This window comes from Gekko japonicus, unplaced genomic scaffold (assembly GCF_001447785.1).
Source record: "Gekko japonicus isolate JY-2015 unplaced genomic scaffold, Gekko_japonicus_V1.1 scaffold115, whole genome shotgun sequence".
In the NCBI taxonomy this organism is placed as follows: domain Eukaryota; kingdom Metazoa; phylum Chordata; class Lepidosauria; order Squamata; family Gekkonidae; genus Gekko; species Gekko japonicus.
This window is the reverse complement of record NW_015163095.1, coordinates 647,249-667,751: the sequence shown is the minus strand read 5'-3', so window position 1 is coordinate 667,751 and position 20,503 is coordinate 647,249. Positions and strand designations below refer to the sequence as shown.

At 43.6% G+C, this 20,503-nt stretch overlaps 1 protein-coding gene across 1 annotated transcript in view; it reads right to left on the bottom strand.

Moving 5' to 3' along the window:
* Positions 1 to 20,503, bottom strand: part of KCNC4 (potassium channel, voltage gated Shaw related subfamily C, member 4) — a 47,095-nt gene that overhangs the window by 25,587 nt on the left and 1,005 nt on the right. The window contains exons 2-3 of the mRNA XM_015406557.1: positions 9,183 to 10,125; positions 2,964 to 3,149 (exon numbers count right to left, since the gene is read on the bottom strand). Coding sequence (XP_015262043.1) covers positions 2,964 to 3,149; positions 9,183 to 10,125 — 1,129 coding nt within the window. The remainder of the gene's footprint in view (positions 1 to 2,963; positions 3,150 to 9,182; positions 10,126 to 20,503) is intronic.

Genomic DNA, 20,503 nt, shown 5'->3' with positions numbered 1-20,503 from the left:
TTCCAAAAGATTTGAGCAAGATATGTAATTCAAAGGAAAATATGACTCCATTGTTGAATGCCTTGAAAGAGAATTGATGGAAAGACACAGGGGGGAAATTATGACGTTAGAACAGGATGGCAATCACAAAGAGAATAAAAGCTGAAGAAGGTAACTAGGCAAGATGATGTCATGAATAAGTTAAATAGACAGGAACTAAGTAAGTACATTTATGGTGCCATCCTCAACAGAGTCAAACTCATTGACTTTAATGGACTTAGAAAGGTGCAACTGTACTTAGGACTGCACTGTTAGACTGATTCTGGAGTTAAAGTCATACCCAGAAGAAAGGACTTAAATCAATGATACACACTCAGTGACTCAGGACTCACATGTGGCTGTTTTACATGCTACCTGTGGCTCTTCTTAGTACGATTCCCCAATGTGGCGGCAGCCACATGCTTCAGGAAAGTGGGCAAGTGGTTGGCAGTTGGTTCTCATCTTGAAACATCTGCCAACAGCAGAATGGGTAAACCGCAAGTATCCCTGAGAGGGAAGTCAATGTGGCTGTCTGTGAGTCAACAGAGTGAGTGCCACCGGTTTTAAGCAGAACTGTAACTAGCTAGATTGTCAGATGGAAACACCAGAAGCATTGTTAATTGTTGACACAGAGGAAAGATGGGGGTGATGTCACTAAGGAGACAAAGTACACATGTGCACTAGTTGTTTTCATGTGTACCTGAATGAATTGTTCACAGCAAGTACAGTCCATGCCCTATACCATGCATTGTTCCAATTAATGCTCCTGGATTTTTATTTATTTATTTTGCATGCAGGCTAGACGCTTAAATACTAACCTTCATACAATGCCCCCTGTATTTGTGTATATACCAACATCTCTTCATATCATCATGTTGTCTGATCTGGCCTCCACTATCATTTGTTCTTTTTTTGTTCATTTTGGAAAGCTGATAATGTGCATTCTACCTATTCCCTCAGGTAGCCAGCCTCACTGACAGAAACCTCATTTTGTTTCTTTTTGGTGGTTTTTAAAAAACTTTACATTGCACCAAATGCCTCAAATTCCACATAGATGTAGGCTGCAAGGTACCTTTATTTTTTTTCCTTTTTTTTGGCCTTTTAGCAAAATCTGTGTGGAGGAGTATAATCAGTACTTTTTATAAATTTCCTGCAGTCGCAAGCCCAAGTGGAGGAACTGTACAGAGACAGGAAGTACACAAAAAGCAGTAAAGCAACATCAAGGAACAGCCAGACACAAATCAAGGAACAGCCAGACACTCGTGGGCACTCCATGAAACTGCAGAGCGGTCGGGTTAGAACGGATAAAAGGAAGTACTTCTTCACCCAAAGAGTGATTAACACATGGAATTCACTGCCACAGGAAGTGGTGGGTGCTACAAGCATGGACGGCTTCAAAAGGGAATTAGATAAGCATATGGAGCAGAGGTCCATCAGTGGCTATTAGCCACAAGGTATAGCTAGGGGCTCTGGGGCAAGTGATGCTCTGTCTTCTTGGTGCTTGGGGGGGGGTCAACAGTGGGAGGGCTTCTAATGTCCTGGCCCCACTGCTGGACCTCCTGATGGCACTGGTATTTCTGGCCACTGTGTGACACAGAGTGTTGGACTGGATGGGCCTTTGGCCTGATCCAACATTGGCGTCTCTTATGTTCTTATGTTCTTAAATCCAAGTGAAAGAAAATGTGAAGAAATAGTAACAAAAAGAACCTAGTGAAGACATACTCAAAAGAAAAAAAAGGAATTAAATAAATGAAAAGACAACAGCCTCCAAGGCTCTACAAAGATCAAAAGAAGAAGGTGCTGCTTGCCCAGGGAGACTGTTCTGTCAGAGGCTGGACCTGTCCAGTTGCTCAGTCCCACCTCCTGGCTGCTGTTTCTATGTTTTATTGTATTGTGATTTTTAGTGAAACACTTTGAGTCTTGCTCTGCAGGAGAAAAGTGGGATAAAAATATCCACATAAGTAAATATATAAATAAATCTATCCTTCCCTATGTTTTATTGATTTTATGTTTTTGTATTTTAGCTCCAGTTTTAATTATATGTTTTGATTTGGTTTTAATGGCTTTCAAGATACATTTTCATTATGTATGTTTTTGATCTGTTAGCTACCTTGGTGGTCCTGATGAGGGAAGAAAGACAGGATGTGACTTTTGTAAACTAAAAATAAAATAAATGAGAAGTAAAATCCTATTTCATCTTATCAGGCAATCTTTTCCAAAGAGCCCAGACACACAGCCTGAAGAGCTGGAGATGAACTAGAAGCTTGCAAGCACAAGGTGCCCCAAGGACTACTCTGACACTCTTTTCTGATTAAGTCTTTGTATGTGTGAAGTGGGTATTGCTTCTAGTGTGAAAGATACACAACGGCAATCCTGTGGGAGCTGCATGGATACCTCCAGTGAGGGCTGTCTGGTTGCAACTCAGAGAATGCTTGTGTAGCATCCTCAGGAGCGCCATCCAGGTGCAGTTACACCTTTCTAAATCCACTGGAGTCAGTGGGCTTAGAAAAGTACAGCTCTATTTAGGATTGCACTGTAAATCTCTCATGGCAATGGGAGACAATGCAACAGTGAGTTATCCTTTCCTTGCCCTTCCGAATCCTGTCATGCAGCCCTTTCCTCACTTGCAGTACAGCACTGCTTGTCCCGGCAAGTGGGAGAGGAGGGCAACCATCAAAACTAAGGCAGGTGTGTGATGGAGAAGACGTAACTCCCCTGGTGCTGCTGTTGCAATGGCATAGCCGTACTTTCTCCAGGTTCCAAGCTAGCTCCTCTACTACAGACAGGAAAAGAATGGCAGGCTTAAAAAGGCAGCATTTAGTTCACTTTTAATAGACAACAGTGACTGGGAAATGGCCCCAGCTGGCCTCAGGCATATACACTTGTTCCTTCATTCACAACCTCCCCTTTCTCCAGCGATGCATGTCTATTGGTCTCACTCATACCTTTCCGGATGCCACCATCACCAGCACAAGAGAAATCTCCAGCACTCAGAAGAAAGCAAGTGCCTGCTTTCTTGTTTTTGTCCCTGGTACTTGAACGCCTCATGGGCAGCTTCTCTTCCTGCGATGCCGAAAGGGGCTGCTCCTCATCTGACAGCACCACGTTGGCATCACCATTCTGCTTGGTATCTTTGGAAGGAGAAAGAAGATGACACATTTCAGCACCTGTTTTGACAACAGGAATATAACTAGGACACATAAAACATGCAGGAAAGCAGTGGCAGGCTCCTGGAAAGATTCCCTGCCTGGCTCAAAGAATCTTGAGGCCAGTGAAGCCTCCCTCAGCTCTTTCACTATTACTTATCTTGCTGGCTGAGGAATTGCGTGGAGACAAATAGAATCAGTGATCTTGAAGGATATTTTTCACTTTACTAGATGCCAGGCATATGTTTTTAATTTTATTGGTGGGTCACATTCTATGTGGCTAAAGAAAAGATTTATGGGAGTTTTCAGTGAATAATTGATTTAGAGTCCACCCTTTAGCCAGGGTCAGACAGGGCCAACACATCCTCCAGAGCCTCCTCATGGGGACCTTGACACTCCTCAGACTTGAAAGGGAAATAAATTTACAGTCCCCTAGGTCTTCCCTTCTCTGTCTCCCCACTGCCTTCCCTGTAGCCAGTTAGTTAGCAGGAGAGCTCGTGAGTCCCTGGCTCTTATCAGGAAGACTCCCTGGGGTACACCCACCCATTATTTTCTCTGCCTTCACCTCCTCGCCAGGGTTAATAGGCAGGAGCTGTTGTCAATTAAGTGTGACAAGGGCCAGGCTGCTCTCCTGTGTCACTCTTCACTCCCCCCCCCCCTTAAATGGGTGCCCCACACCCAGTTGATGCTGGCATACCAAGGTTCACGGTTGACCCAAGCAGCCTCATTCCGTCCTCCCTCATCTGGCCCTGCTGGACTGGGTGTGCCACTGACCTCTTGGACAGGCCCAGCTCTGATGTCAGCTGGCAGGACCAAATTCTGATGTCTGCAGGATGCTGCTGGGTTGGTTCTGTGCCCTTTACCTCTGGTGAGTATGGGTGTGATGACATACCCCTGGATAAGAAATGGGGTAATTGTGACCTTTTATCTGAAATCTGATGTAGTACTACCCTTTCTACCACCTCAGCATTCTGCCACTTTGTTCTGCTGCAGGTATGGATCAGGCTGAAAAGCAAGCCATTTAAATCTCAGATATGGGGCAATGAAGAGTTCCCTGAAGGAACAGTTCCCAAGGAAGGCAAAAGAATCTGGAGAAAACCAGTCTCAAGTGACTGCAGTATGAAGGGAAAAGGTCAGTGCTTTGTTGATTCTGATGGATCTACAGCAGTTTACATAATCTGGGAGTGTGGCCACAATTTTGGACTCTTTCCAAAGTACACTGAAGTCAAATGTTCATCTTTTAGGCTATGATTCTGCACTTAACTCCATTATCATTGCACCAAGGTGAACCCAACAAATATTGCACACTTCTGGAAGGAAGTGGGTCCTTCTGTGCTGTGGAAGGCATCTGCCTTTGAATCCACAAGTTTGTAAAGGGGGAGGGGCGTCTACTGAAAAACACTGATACAATGGCGACAGCAGATGGAATTTACAGCCAACAGTTTACTTGGTAACTCTCTGAGCCACGTAACATTAGAGAAGAGAAGAGATTGGATTTATACCCCGCCCTTCACTTGGAGTCTCAGAGCGGCTTACAAACTCCTTTCCCTTCCCCTCCCCACAACAGACACCCTGTGAGGTGGGTGGGGCTGAGAGAACTCTGACACAAACTGCTCTTTTTCAAGGACAGCTGTGCCAGAGGTTGTGACTGACCCAAGGTCACATCATCAGGTGCAAGTGGAGGAGTGGGGAATCAAACCCGGTTCTCCCAAATTAGAGACCGCACACTTAACCACTACATCAAACTGGCAAACATTAGACATAGAATCACTGTTCTATAGCAGTGCTGACATCATGTTCATTTCCACTGATGATACTAGGGTGCTAGAACAGATCTCTTTCTCTAAAGCACTCATTATTTACGGGACCGTCTCTCCTGGTATGTTTCCCAAACAGCACTGCGGTCAATGGGTAATAATCTCCTGGTGATCCTCGGCTCAAAAAGTATTTGTTTAGCTTCAACCCAAGCCAGAGCTTTTTCACCAGACCTGGTAGAATGCTCTCCCAGACGAGATCTGGACCCTGCAGAATTTAATGCAGTTCTGCAGGACCTGCAAGACAGAAATGTTTTGCCAGGCCCATGGTTGAGGCAACAAGGTTTCCATCTGAACTGGCCTCCCCCATTGACACACTGGCTACACAACCTCACTTTGGACAAGTTATTCTACCTTGTGCCTGTATGTGCCATCTGATTTGATTTTTTTAATTTACTGTTGTGATAATTGTTTTTAATAACTAATGTATAGTCTTTTTTAACATTGGTGTTACCTGCCCTCAGCCCTGCTGTGCAAGAGAGGGTGGGCTATAAATGGAATATAATAAATAAATAATAAATAGATAAATAACTCCATACAGTCATCTCAGTCCATGTCTTTTAAACAACAATCACCATGCATCATGGTTCTTGGATTCCCTGCTGCTGGTTTCAGCAAGAAGTCCAGGTAGCTGCGTTAATACTAATTGCCTTGTTCCAGGTTCACCTTTCTACTGAAATCAGAGCTCACAAATAGAGGGAACATGAGGAATTATTTGGCAGAGCAGGAAGAGAAGGATGAAGCAATTGTGAGATCCCTTCCCCTACTGTGCTACAGGGATCTCGAGTTGGTACAGGGAAAACAAGATATAAAGGTTTTGATCAGGGGTCATTTCGTAGAAAAAGAGCTAGGGGAACTCATTAGCATAACTCATTAGCATATGCCACACCCCCTTACATCAGGGGCCCGGCGGTGGACCTGCAAGGCCAGCGGGAGTGCAAGGAAGCCCCACCAAGGCCCTCCCTGGCCCCAGGCAGGCAGGGGTGGGGAGAGGCGGGGAGGAAGCAACTTACCCTCCCTCTTCTCCTGCCTCCTCCTGGCTGAATGAGGGCCGGAAGCGGGGCGGCCGGAAGCGGGGGGGGGCTTCGTCATGTGCCCCGCCCCCCTGCACCTCACCCGGGGGAACTGCGTTCCCCCGCGTTCCCCCCCGAAATGACCTCTGGTTTTGATTTAAAAAATAATAACTTGCCCCAAACCTCTGAGCTCTGGGGCTAGATCAGCAGTCTCCTGCTCACCTAATCCTGAAAAAAAAGGCTGGTCATAGAGCTTTGAATCTGAGCAGTACATTTTTGTTTTTATCTTCCCCTCCTTATACTATATGGGAAATGGAGGGGGGTGGATATTAGAGGTTAGGGGTTGCACACCTGACAGTACACATTCTGCAACCCTATTTTCATTACTCCATTCCAAAAAGTTCTTACAGGTTCTATCTCCTTAACAGCTGGAAGTGTTTAGGGGTAGGATGGCAATTAACTAGGCCTGAAGGAAGGTAGCCGCCCTGAGCCTGTTCGCGGGGAGGGCGGGATATAAATGCAACTAATAAATAAATATTTCCCTCCAGTTCTAGTGCTATCCCAATACTTTAGCTTCATAACCATTAAACATTCCTTGCTTCTTAGGTTGAGGGAAAAGAAAATCAGAGTGAGGCGCCCAGCCCTCACAATACTCATCCTGTACTCCATGGTACTTTAGGGGCTTGGCTAGGTCCTTAAGTCTTTTATTTTTCTTCAGCAGTTGTTCAGCTGCCCTTAGTGTTCTGAGACTCCTGGACGCTGATGGCCATATTCAGCCCTTGTCAATATATTTTTGGTTTGACTTTATTTTCTTCTTTAAAATAGTCCCCTAGCTATGCAGAAACGCTAACTTATCTATGGATGACCCCAATGTGGTGCCCTACTGATAGCCCAAAACCTGCTCAATACAGCACAGGAGAGGGGATAAGTTAACCAGAAATACCATCTGGGAAAGCCAAGGGGGGACTTGGATTAACGGATGCCTAAACCCACAATTTCAATAATTTCGTCTCTGAGTCCAGGGTACTATATGGGAATAAGAGTTTGGTCTCCTTCTCAATTGCAAGAGTTCTTGGGTGGGAGAATTAATTAGGATTGAAGAAAGTAATGTTCCTAAACTACTAATAACCCCTTCCCCTCAACTCTTTTCCTTTAAGGAGGCCAAGTCTTTAACAGTGTACTGACATTAATTTCTGGGGATGTGTGCTTACAGCATATATCCTGTGTACTTAATTCCCTGCTCTATGATACTACAAACTGTTAAGATCTTGTCATTTTCATTTCCCAACCTATTCCCCACTGCCCTCAATTGACATTCCACTGCCCTCACCATTGTGTGACTCCTGGAGAGAAATGCATATTTGTGTCTTAGGACAGCCTCCCCCCCTTTTAAAAAATACATTTTTTCATACCTGGAGACTTATTTGAGTATAAAAAAACATTACAATATTTATGGATGGATCTATTTTGCTGCCCTACTGATCAGCAAAGGCCTTGTAAGTTTGCTATTAAAGAGAATGACAAGTTGGGGCTCTGAGGCATTGGGAGGTGGGACACAATTTGGAAATCCTTTCCACTTCTCAACATCTCTTTCTCCACTATTCAATAAACTCTCAGCGGCTTGGACAGGTTAACTCCTGGAGCATATTTAGTCTTCATCAGGCCATTTTCTGTGTAAGTGGGAAGGAGGTCTCTTTATTTTGGTTACTTTATGAAGTCGTATTTTTCCTGTATCTATAAGAAATCTGCTAAGTATACAGAACTCCTACTTTATCTTTAGATAAAGTTTTGTTGCTTTCATAAGCACTAATGAGGCCAACTTCTTTATTATTAGGAGAAGAGACACCCAGCCAGCTTCCTTCATTTGGGTAGCAATGAAAATGGCTACAGTTGAACTGTTGTTGAGCCTATTTGATATATCTGCTTGAAACTTTAATTTGGTCATCAACATACTTGAGAAAACTGATCTAGTATACTTTAGAGTTTTGCTTGTTAATCCAGCCATAGTAGGGCAAGTGGTGCTCTTCTTGAATTTCAACATTTTATGCAGTCAGAATGCCGTTTGTTATGATCTAACACTCACATCACACCCTACTCATCTTTTGAAGAGTCATTTACTGGAAAACTCTTTAACAAAGATTCTTTCCTCTCTTCTTGCAGAAAGGAAGCAAAATCTCTCTTCCCCTGTAAGTACTATTGCTGTATATTCAGGATTCCCATGGAGGCTTCAGAGCACTTTCCATTACTAGCCAACAGCCTACAGTAAGAAACCCTAGAGAGTCATATCACAGCCTTGCGCAGCAAATATACTTCACTTAACAACTACCAATTGCTGGAGTTAAAAGGAACAGCACCAACCAGAAATAACTCACCTGCATAAATGAACCTCTACTTTAACAAGCTATATACGGCTGGGGCTGCCTGGCTGACTTGGGAATGCCAAAGATCCCCTTAGACAATCATGGCAGCCAGGAAGATCAAACAATTGGTCAATATTAAGACGAAAGTCCATCATTTAAAGAGCCTAGACACAGCAAGCCACTGTAAGGCAATAATAGACTGCAAGGAGGGTGGCTTCACTTATTATGGGAAATAGTTGTACAAGTTCCTCTTCTTTTATGGTTTTAATGGAACATGCACAGGTGGATCTTGCAGACCTCAACTCAACTTCTAGTTGCTAGAAAGAGATTTCCATATTGTTATGCTTACTGATAGGGTTGCCAGCTCCGAGCTGGGAAACACCTGAAGATTTGGGGGGTGGAGGCTGAAGAGGATGTGGTTGGGGAGGGGAGGGACTTCAATAGGGTACAGAGTCCACTTTCCAGAGTGGCCATTTTCCTCCAGGAGAACTGTCACCTGGAATTCAGTTGTAATTGTGGGAGATCTTCAGCCACCACCTGGAGGTTGGCAAAACTAATCACTGACTTTGGTTAGACAGCTACAGTTCTCCTGATCCATGAATAAAAAACTTTTAATGAACCATGAACTTTTAATACAACTATGTACTGAGAAAATGGGTTTAAGTCAACCTGTTTCTGCACTGTAACAGCAGTGATATAAGATTTAACACTGAGACATCCATGATGTAGAATCTGCCCTTACACTTCCACAAGGCATTAAGGTTCATCCAGATTCCTACCATCAGTTTCTCTTTCTCCAGCTTTGGTTCCATCTGAAATCTTGTATCTCACCTGATCTTTTCCTCTCTCCCATCCCTGCTGCTGTTGCTGCTGCCAGAGGGCTGTTGTAGCTCTGAATGCTGTTGCGAGGTGAATTGTCCTCTGACTTGCAGTATGCTGGGGAGTCCAGTGGTGCTGGACGGGGTATGTGCTTCTTCTTCTTCTTTGGGAGCTTCTGTTTGGCCATGGCCAATGAGTAATACATTCCAAAATTGTTGACAATTACCGGGACAGGCATGGCAATGGTAAGGACCCCAGCCAGGGCACAAAGAGCACCAACCAGCATGCCTGACCAGGTTTTAGGGTACATGTCACCATAGCCCAATGTTGTCATTGTCACTACTGCCCACCAGAATCCAATGGGGATATTCTTAAAATGTGTGTGTTCACTTCCACTGGGGTCAGATGGTTTGGCTCCAATCCTTTCAGCATAATAGATCATGGTGGCAAAGATCAAAACCCCTAAAGCCAGGAAGATGATAAGCAGGAGGAATTCATTGGTGCTGGCCCGGAGTGTATGACCCAGCACTCGAAGCCCCACAAAGTGGCGAGTCAGCTTGAAGATTCGGAGGATCCGAACAAAACGAACTACTCGCAGGAAGCCCAGCACATCCCGTGCAGCCTTGGATGACAGACCACTGAGTCCCACCTCCAAGTAGAAGGGCAAGATGGCTACAAAGTCAATGATGTTAAGAAGGTTCTTAATGAAGACCAATTTATCTGGGCAGCACATGATGCGCACTAGAAACTCCAGAGTGAACCAAAGCACACAGACTCCTTCAATGTAAGTAAGAATGGGCTCTGTCTCCATCTTTTGCATCACAAAGACCTCTGTTGTGTTGCCCACCACCAGTGTCTCAGTCACATTAACATCTATGATGAAGGCTTCGTGCGTCTCCAGGCAAAATGTTGTGATAGATACCAAGATGAAAAAAAGCGAGGCAAAGGCAATTACCTGAAGAGAAGCAAAAATAATCTCAGTGGTCAGAGTCAACAGGCCATGGTAGATGAAGAAAAAGAAATATAAATAGAAATGCAATGAACTTTAAAATGAATTTCATCATTTCTCCTTCTCACCTGCTTTTCTTAATCACTACAAAAATGACAAGAAATGATGATGCAAACCTAGGAAGAGACATAGCCATGATCAACAGGTATGACTGGTATCATGGTTGCACATTTTACATAGCCCTTGTCTTCTTTGTCCTATGTTCCATCAGTGCAGAATTCAAAATCCTTACCTAAATAAATCATATTCTTAATGAATGGATCCTACTTTTCAGTTCCAGTTGTACTTCCAACCAATATTCCCTCTAAGCTGTGGAGTCTTGTGAGCAAAAATTCTACTTTGTGAGCTGCTGGCATTAAAGTTGTGAGCGAACGCTTTGGCTGCTGCAGGAATTAGTTTGGTCTGGAGCCATCCTTCCTGAGCTAAGACAAAAATGTGTGAGCTGGAGGCTAAAAAACTGTAAGCTAGCTCACACTAACTCATCTTAGAGGGAACACTGCTTCCAACCTATGTCTACTAAGAAAATCAAACTGGGCAGTCTGGCTAGTTTCAAAGCCAAAGTTGGATGACAGTGAATATTTTTTTCACAAAACAAGGAGACTGTAAACAAAGACTGTCTTCTGTATTTGACTTTTTATTAGGGATTTCTTGTCCCTCCATTTTGATTTCACTTCTCCCTTGTGCAAATCAAACCCATGACAACTTAGTTGACTGCCATTTTCTATTTCCTCGCACCAAATCATCCTGATAAAGTTTATGCATTTTTCAATATTCTATGTAGGTCAATACATCAGTATTACACATTGTGTGGGTGTGTATATGCACAAATAAATGCCATACAGACTGTGTATAAAAGACTATAGAACAGTGATGGCAAACCTTTTAGAGACCGAGTGCCCAAACTGCGATCCAAAACCCACTTATTTATCGCGAAGTGCCAACACGGCAATTTAACCTGAATACTGAGGTTTTACTTTAGAAAAAACAACTCATACATTAACTTAAGATGATCCAAACAAAGTAAGGAAAGCAATCCCAAATGCTTTCATTTACTTAAAATTATTTGGCAGAGAATTTGACACTTTAATGATGGTCTGGGCCTGGCTGGGGCGATGGCACGCGTGCCCACAGAGAGGCCTCTGAGTGCCACAGGTTCGCCACCATTGCTATGGAATATGCATACAAGATGCAACTGAATCTACAGTGCCAACAATGAAATGTGGAGAAGTAAAACCATTGTAAAAATATCAGCAAATATGAAAAGAAACAGAGTTGGTGAAATGTGCTTATCTCTACCTTCTATATTCTTGCAGGAATATCATCACTTCAGCTTGTTCCCAGCTTAGGCAAGAACTGAACAACCCAGGAGACTCAGCTTTCTTTTCTTTTCATTATGCCCTTTTTTATTTCCAGTGGTAAGTTTGAAGTCTGCCAAGTCACTGATTGCACTGAAACTTATTGGAAGTTTTGATTTCCGTTGCATCCCAAAGGCAAGTCTGACACCTTCCACTGATACTAACAATAAACAGGAAGGACTCAGTTACCCAGCTGGGACTCTGGGTGTTTGTGCTCCAGCTTCATTCATGTACATTTTTCTTTACATGTTAGCTTGCCAACACAGGCAGGAATTAAAATCCAGTATCACAGGATAACTATCCATGCTCTGACTGATTAATAGATGGAGAAAGGCTATATATACAGTAGACTGATTTATGTCTATGCTTTAAATCATTATTTAAATCACCAAGAAAAGACTGATTTAATGTAAATCCTCTGGTAGTTCATACATTATTTGAATACTATAATAATCAAAACGTTGGTTTGGAAGTAAATAGAGCCTTAATACAAACTACAAGGACTCTCCAAAACTTTTCGGCATGCAATCTACATGACTTTTGTGCTTCAGGATTTATATCTGTCTAAAGGAAAAGGGGCCATTGTGAAACTGATGGATTTCTGGTTGGCATTCTCTGTACATGTGCAAGGACTAAGGCCCACAAAGCCATTAAACTTACACAGAACTATGAGCCCAAAGAGTTTTATGCTTTTGTTTCTCTTGAACAACACCCCTCTATGATATGCCATGTGGGAATAATTTGTTCACTGATAACTAAAGAACAGGATTTGAATGAAAAGTCAGATTTCTTTATTATTAATAATAATTTATTTTAATCCACTCTGGCTATGGCACTATTTGACCACCACAATCTCTTTCCTCCTCAGGCTGACCGCTTTTACATTCAACATTCTACAGATAAATTCATATTCTTGTTTACAGCCCCACAGGATATTTCAGGAAATTAATAACTGGGACAAATGTGAAAGAACAAGTATGCATGCACATGCACGCACATATACACACATCATGGAAGCCAATGGATGTTTTGGCTTTTTAAAAAATGAGTCCACCTCAGTTACATGGGCCTAGTGATGAACATGTAGCTGTAAAACATAATGGTCTCTTAGAACTTTACACTTCAATGGTTCAATCCCAAGTGAAATCTAGCCATTATAGTGATTCTTCATTGGCTAAAACTCAAAGGGAACTCATAAATCCTATGCTGGTTTCAGAATGCTTCATAGATCAATGGGCCCAGTCACAATGCACAAGCCCATTAAATCAGCAATCTCTGCGCAGATCAATGAAGTAGTGTTGGTTCCCATAAATTCTGGATAGTAGATTCATCATTATGCTAACTATATTACCCAGCCAGAGACTGAGCCAGGTTGGGGATAGTGAGAGTGCCACATTCCCCAAAAGCAGTGACTCACCCCTATAAGGCTGATATTGAAAAACTGGATTTTTATGCCACAAGAGCTTCCACTATAAAATAAGAACTCCCACCCTCACCACAGGAATACATCTGATCTTGGGAGGAGGATCCTGCATGTGACTTGCTCAGTGCTGCCCACCCAGGATTCTCTCTGGTGGATCACTATTGGTTTAACCCTGAAAATCCCCTTTTAGTTTGTTGGATGACCCTGGGACAGCCACAAACTCTCAGCCCAGCCTACCTCACAGGGTCATTGTTTGGGTAAAATGGAGGAGACGAGAACAAAGTAAGCCTCTTTAAGCCCCCAGTGAGGAGAATGGCAGTGTATAAAGGAAATGAATTAATAAATAAAGTTATTTGGCTATATCACTCAAATACATGCATTTAAAAATCCAGTGTACAATGTACACAGGTTGTATGGGAGTTCACTGTAACTGGTGAAAAGGGGTCCAATACTTGGTTAATGTAGCAAGTTTCTAGAGCTAGGAGGAGCAATGTGGACACTGCACTGGGGTGCAAGCCCAAAGACTGCTCCCCAGGGTGCCCTATGGTATCAGTCCTGGGGCACAATCCTTAGATCACTGGCAATGCCAGAAGCAACATTCAGTCCAGGGGTAGCATCTGAGCTCATGTGCTGCTTATGGCATTACTGGCGTCATGCATGTATCTAGAAACGTGAAGGCATGCCTCTGCTCTGTCACCATTGCTGCAGATGCCTCCTTAATGATGGAGGCCCAGGTAGCAGCCACGGCCAAGTCACCCTTTTACCATCTTCGGCTGATTCCTTGAACACAGTGACTTGGCAACAGTGATCCATGCAGTGGACACCTCGAGACTGAACTACTGTAATTCCCTCTACATGGGGCTGCCCTTGTCCCAAATTCGGAAGCTACAGCTGGTGCAGAATGCGGCAGCCAGGCTGTTACTGGGTCTCCCTCCGAGGGAGCACATTCAGCCTGTGCTGAAAGCACTGCACTGGTTACCTACAGCATACCGAGTTTGCTTCAAGGTGCTGGTTCTCACCTATAAAGCTTCATATGGCCAGGGGCCTGCATACCTGAGGGACTGCCTTTCCCCACACATTCCCCAGAGGGTACTATGGTCAGGGTCACAAAATCTCCTTGTTCCCTGCAGCCCTAAAGATGCCAGACTGGCTACAACTAGGGCTACAGAGTTCTTGGTAGCAGCCCTACTTTGGTGGAACAAGCTCCCTGAGGACATCAGGGCCCTGCGGGATTTATTACAATTCCGCAGGGCCTGTAAGACGGAGCTCTTCCACCAAGATTTGCTTGAGGTGCCACACCTAATAGTCTAACATTGATTGAGGAACCTGTGCCCTGCAATCCATCCTTGGCTGCCTGCTTTTGTGCATCTGCGTCTATGTCAGTGAATTATGTTATGGAGCCGGACACCAGTCATATATTTATTGCTGACTAGATTCCCTACTGTGTATGATTATTCAGGACAGTTATTCTGCCATCGTACACATGTAACACTTTATGAATCGCTTGATGATTTTAATTTGTTTTATTGTTTCAATGTTTATATGATACCCTTAGGTCTGTAAGCCGCCCTGAACCTGCTTTGGCAGGGAGGGCAGGATATAAATCAAATAAATAAAAAATAAATAAAATCATGTTATGTCCAACCCATAGCAAGGACTATGTATAAATCATGACTGTGATAGCTGTAAATCAATCAGAAGCAGGCCACTCCTGAAGCCTCTGCCAGACACTCCAGTGCTTAGGAGGAGGTCCCACTAGCATTTCTGTACACTGCCATGGTTTCCCTCTAATAACCTTTATTCAAGACTTGACAGTTCTCAGTTCTTCTTTGCTAGGCTTGGAAAAGAAAGCAAAGTGGTTTCCCGCTCTGTTGAGATTCCATGTGTTATCTTGGCAAATCACTTAGGGACTGATTTCTGAACATCAAATTTCTACTGAAAGGGAAATTAAGGGTAGCCACAGTGACCACTGAAACCGTTTAGTCATTGTACATTATTTCCTATGTAAATTGATCTGGCTAAATTGTTTCCCACTCTGTTCTTGTACATACATAAATAAGCCAGGGCTGCTCCAGATAGATGGCTAGGGAAACACACAGAGAAGAAAACATCTTATGCAGAGCTTAATTCCAGCTAATTCACCACTGGATAACTGTGGAGTTCCTTTCCTTCATCATTAAGTACTCACAGGCCATATCACATAATTTGCAATCTGAGGCAGAGTATGGAAATTAGAAGGAATATGCTGTGGACAGAGCTACCTTATCTCTTGCCAGAAATTAACTTTAGCCTTTTAGCCATTGGGTCATATAAAGTCATGCACTGGGTCATGGTGAGAACACATTTACTTATCCACTTCCTCAGATCCACCTGCCCCCCAAAACATGTTGGCAGGAGCTGCGAAGGTCAAGTGGCCCCCATATCTTAAGATCATGCACTTTCATGTTGATTGCACAGAGTCCTTGAGACATCTTGTACTTGGTGCAATTTCTGGGGCTGTCCCTCTACCTGGATGGTAGCCATAGCTGCCTGTAGCAATCACAGTGACATTCTATGTCTGGTCTGCTTAGTGAACATATTGTACATTCTCTGTATCATTATACTGTTATCTCTTGTGTGTGTACATATATTTATCTATATCTATCTATATCACCATTTTCAAGACACATCTTGGTCTAACAAGGTTCATTTGGCCTAGGGCTGGGAATGGTCAGTGCCACCCTGAGGTGGCTTTATGGATGCTTCTCTTTCCTGCTTGAGGTCCATGTAGTCTGAGTGGGCTATCCACAGGGAAAAGCTCTCTGGCTTAATGGGTCTATACAGTGAGAGACCATGGCAACAGTACAGTTGCCATCAGGGCTCTGTTCTGTTCAAAGAGCCTCTGAGTTAATTTCTGGTGACCTACACAGCTCTGTCACTATTTTTCGTAACAAGATGTGAGCGATCGAGATTAATGTCTGGGAGAAAATGGGTGGAAGGTCTGCTCTCATCTGGAGCTTTTAAACTCTGCTCGCCCATGTGAAACAGAATGCTGGTAGGGTTTCATGATTACAGCTGTTTGTGTGAGTCTCCTGCATGCCATTTCTTTGTTCATCACTGCAGGGGTGCAGAGCTCCTTCCCTGCATAAAGCACTGGTTCCTACTGTTACTCCAAAGCCAGACACACAGTCTTTGCTGTATCTTAATAAGGAGCCAATGAAACCTTTCCTCTTCTCCTGCTTGCTTGCTGTTTTAGTTGGCTTGGCGACCTTCTCTTTCACAGCACTCCATAGGGCACTCTGTAGCAATGCATATATTGAGCTAAGGAACTTTCTAGATGGGTTTTGAGTTAGTTCAGGAAAAACCAAAACTGTCTGTCACTATACCGTGCCTCAGTTTCTGCTTTATGATCTGGAATTACCTTTCATATAGGTGTGAAAAGACTTTCATAAGTACAGCCCAAATTTTGGAATGCTTGGGCAGAGGCTCACACCACTGCAGGAACCGAGCTCCAGCTAACGCACTGGCAGAGTAGCACACTTTGCTACTGCAGCATCTGGCTCTTTCCATTCAACGAACAGCTTTATGGAATAAGAAGTGAGAGGGCAGAACTTGGAGAGGGGCATCAGGCTACTGGTAGAAAGGGCCCCAACTAGGCTGGCTGAAGGGCCTGAATGAGGAGGGCCTACATCCCACACATTATGTAACAGTGAGAAGGCAGCACAGGATATGTGCGCCCTACTTTCTAAAGTTAGGAAGCAACTTCAGCTTTTGTGGTGGCAGCTAAAGATCAGGCTGCCAGTTAACAGGAGTAGCATTTTCCTGTCCATGTATCTAGAAACTATCATTTACCTAATGCTATCTGAGTGTAAAGCAACTCAGCATAAATCACACTGATCACAAGCTACCAGAGCAATCCTAATAACACTTTCCAGAGACTAAGCCCCATGGAACAGACTTGAGTTGAAGTCTGAGTAGACCTGCTTAGGATTGCTCTCCAAATTCACCTGCCACCTTTTCCTCTCCAAGTCTGGACACAGACATGCAAAAGTCCAGATCTCTTGACTAGAAATATGGATGTAGCAAGAGTGTCACTTTATAATCAGGTCCTATGGCAATTTAGGATCTCTGTCCAGTGGCTTGTTAGTCAGGACAATACACTATTATTTAGAAAACACTTTCTGGCCTGATAAGGCAAGTCAAAACTTCATGCAACAATTGAGGCAATTTTGAATTGCTAATAAGAAAATCCTTTATATTAAGTTGTTGGTTTTTTTAATTTATTCCTCCAGTGATTAAAAAAGGAACAGTGGCCAAACTCTGGTAAGCGAAGCCCTGGCACATAACAAAGGACAGAGAGATTGTCTGTGCAAGTATTTGGGAGATGTCCAGAGAAAAGGATTCATAGCAGGAGACCACAAAGAAAAAAGAGAGTTATTTCTGCTGCTCCTAGAGAAGCACAAGGGCACCTTCCAAGACAGCCCATTCATATTTTATGAACTGTTTAAACACTCTTCTCAACTCCATCATGTAATATTAGAACCACAAGTGTTAGATACCGATGTGGTACAAAGTGAGATAACCTTGCTGAACTCCACAAGAGTGTGAAAGCAGTTGAACTTAAGCCACATGTAGATTCTTATCACAGCTGTAAGAGAGTTCAGAGAAGGGAAGAGCCAAACCTCCATGTCCAACTGCTTCTCCATAGAGTACAGCATAGGGTACAGCCAGGTTATGCCAGCTAGATGCAGCCATCCAGAGCTGAATCTGTTCTGCTCCATCTGCAGCACTTCCCACTTGCGGGACGACTAACTAGCAACCATGTGCACCCCTCATCGCTCAAACTCTGCCCAGCAAAAAGTGCACAAGGAGAGAGCTCCAGGTGCTTCTGGAGCACCTTCACTTTGTCTGCAGGGCTGTCACCCCTGTGTCCACCTCACCAAATTAGGCAAATAATATAAAACTAAGATCATAACAAAACTAACTAAATGAATGATCAGTTTTTAGCAACAGGTGTTTTTTTTTTTAAAGCAACCTAATAAGCAGCCCCATGCAGCTGCTCTGAAGACAGGGAAGAGGCATTTAGCCCATACCTACCGTGCTTCTTCCATGATTTCCATCCCCCCTCAAGCTACAATTAACTCTGGAGAGGGGGGAGAGGTACAGTGCAATACCTGCAGAGCTAATTGCAGCTTTGGAGAAGGAGAAGAAGAAGAGGTTGGATTTATACCCCGCCCTTCACTACCCAAAGGTGTCTCAGAGCGGCTTACAAACTCCTTTCCCTTCCCCTCCCCACAACAGACACCCTGTGAGGTGGGTGGGGCTGAGAGAACTCTGACACAAACTGCTCTTTTCCAAGGACAGCTGTGCCAGAGCTTGTGACTGACCCAAGGTCACATCAGCAGGTGCAAGTGGAGGAGTGGGGAATCAAACCCGGTTCTCCCAGATTAGAGTCCGCACACTTAACCACTACACCAAACTGGCTCTCAAGCGATTTAAATCATTGGAAGCATGGAAGAAATGGTTAACTGTCCCCTTCCCCATTCATGATCTTCTCTGCAGTTGCAGGGGGCTACTAATTAGCTTTAAAAAAAAAAGTGGGAAATCCGCATCAGGGATTGCTCATATCCTGTCTAATTTGACCCACAGAAAGCCATAGTGGTGTAGCCCTTTGCCTAGGATAATGTAAAGGAAGAATCATATTCCCTTCCATAGTCTACATCTGCCTATATGTATGAACGGGTAACTTCCATTTCAATGTATCTGAGGAAGTGTGCCTGCACACACAAGCTCATACCTTGAATAAACCTTTGTTGGTCTTAAAGGTGCCACTGGACTCAAAATTTGTTCTACTGCTTCAGACCAACATGGCTGCCCACCTGGATTTGTATTCTACACAGACACTGGGCCACATAGCTTTCCTCCCCAAATCAAACCTATGCCAAAAGCACTGACTGAGCTGTTGTTAAAAAAAACCAAAACAAAAACTGAGGTTATCCCACTTTAACAAGAGAAAGGCATGAAAACCTCATCATGTCTACTACAATGTAATAATTCTCTATAGGATAGCATTTTGGCTTCCAAGCAGTGATAATCATTATATCTCCCTGTTGTTGAGGTCAATGGCTGAGGAAAGCTTTTTCCTAAGAGAGGCGGCAGGCAATTTCAGTGTGGGAAAAACCCCTGGAGGCTGTTTTCAGTTAGTCTATTTTGGACCCTCTCATACACTGAGCACCACTTAGGAAATCTAAGACCGCTAAGCCTCAGGAGGAGTCTGTAATTCCATCTTCAGAATGTGCCTTTTTGGAAAATATCTGGCTGCCTAAATTATCTCTTTGGATAGAAGAAAACATGCATTTTGATATGAACTCTGCCAGAAGGCAAGCAAAGCTCAGAGTGTTCTCTGGCATTTTTACACCTCTAAATGCCAACAATTCTTTTGCATCCCAAGAGCATGTGTGTGAGATACAGAGCTAATCAGTATGTACCCCAGTAATTATGTGCTCTGAGTGACTAAGGAAACAGATATGTGAATGGCTTGAGTACGAAAGCAGAATCTGGCTGTATGGCAAAGAGAAGAGCTCGTGAATTATGTCTCTGAGGCATGCATATGAAAAAAGTGAATGACTGTTAATTTGTATGGGTCTGAAAGGGAAAAGCAGTGGGTGTGCCTGTATTAGTATGCATGAAAAAGGAAGCAGAATTTCTAAAAGCAAGTATTGTGCAGATTTCCATTCAGTGGCATTTTGAGCCCTAAAACTTGGAAGCAGATAGCAGGAGAATCGCTGATTGGCTTGCAAGTTACTATTCTGAAGATGAAAAATATATGACTGCTGGAATGGGAAATATCAGGTGGAAGCCTCACAGCTGTCTTAATCAAAGGGACGGTTTGCATTTGATTAGCATCTGTCTCTACTGGAATAGGCAGTAGAAAGCAGTGAAAGGCAGAAGAGTACTACCCTCCCTGGCTTGTGAGAAGGACCTTCTGAAGACCCCAACTTTTCCCATGGTTTCTTTTTCTTGCTTTTGTTGCAGATATGTACAGTATTAATGTGCACAGAGATGCACTTGGGGGGGGGTGTATGTGTCTGTGTACGTATACATGTATACATATGTGGGAAAAGGAATCATGTGCTATGTACATCCATTAGTAAATCCAGCACATAAAACACAAGTTTGTCATACACAGAGGAGAGGAAAGTTAGCTGGCCATTCTTGGGCTCTCCTAAAACTCTGTCAGATACTGAGTTCAGCCTGTGGAAGAGGTTAAAGAACACCCAAATCATTCAGGCATATGCTTGCAAGTCCAAGGGGCGGGGGCAGATGGCTCCAATATTGCACAGGGCCCCCAAGCACAAGGTGAGTACTGCACTGCAGGGGTTGTGTTGTGGTGACAATAGTCCCCAGAAGCTACTCACGTCCAGGGACTCACCCATTCAGTACCTTGGATTAGATGCTTTCACTCATGGAGTGTCTACATTCAAAACAAAGAAAACCATGTGCAATCAAACCTGTGCACACACACATACACACATCCAGTGAAATGGAGGACTGAAACATGCCCTAT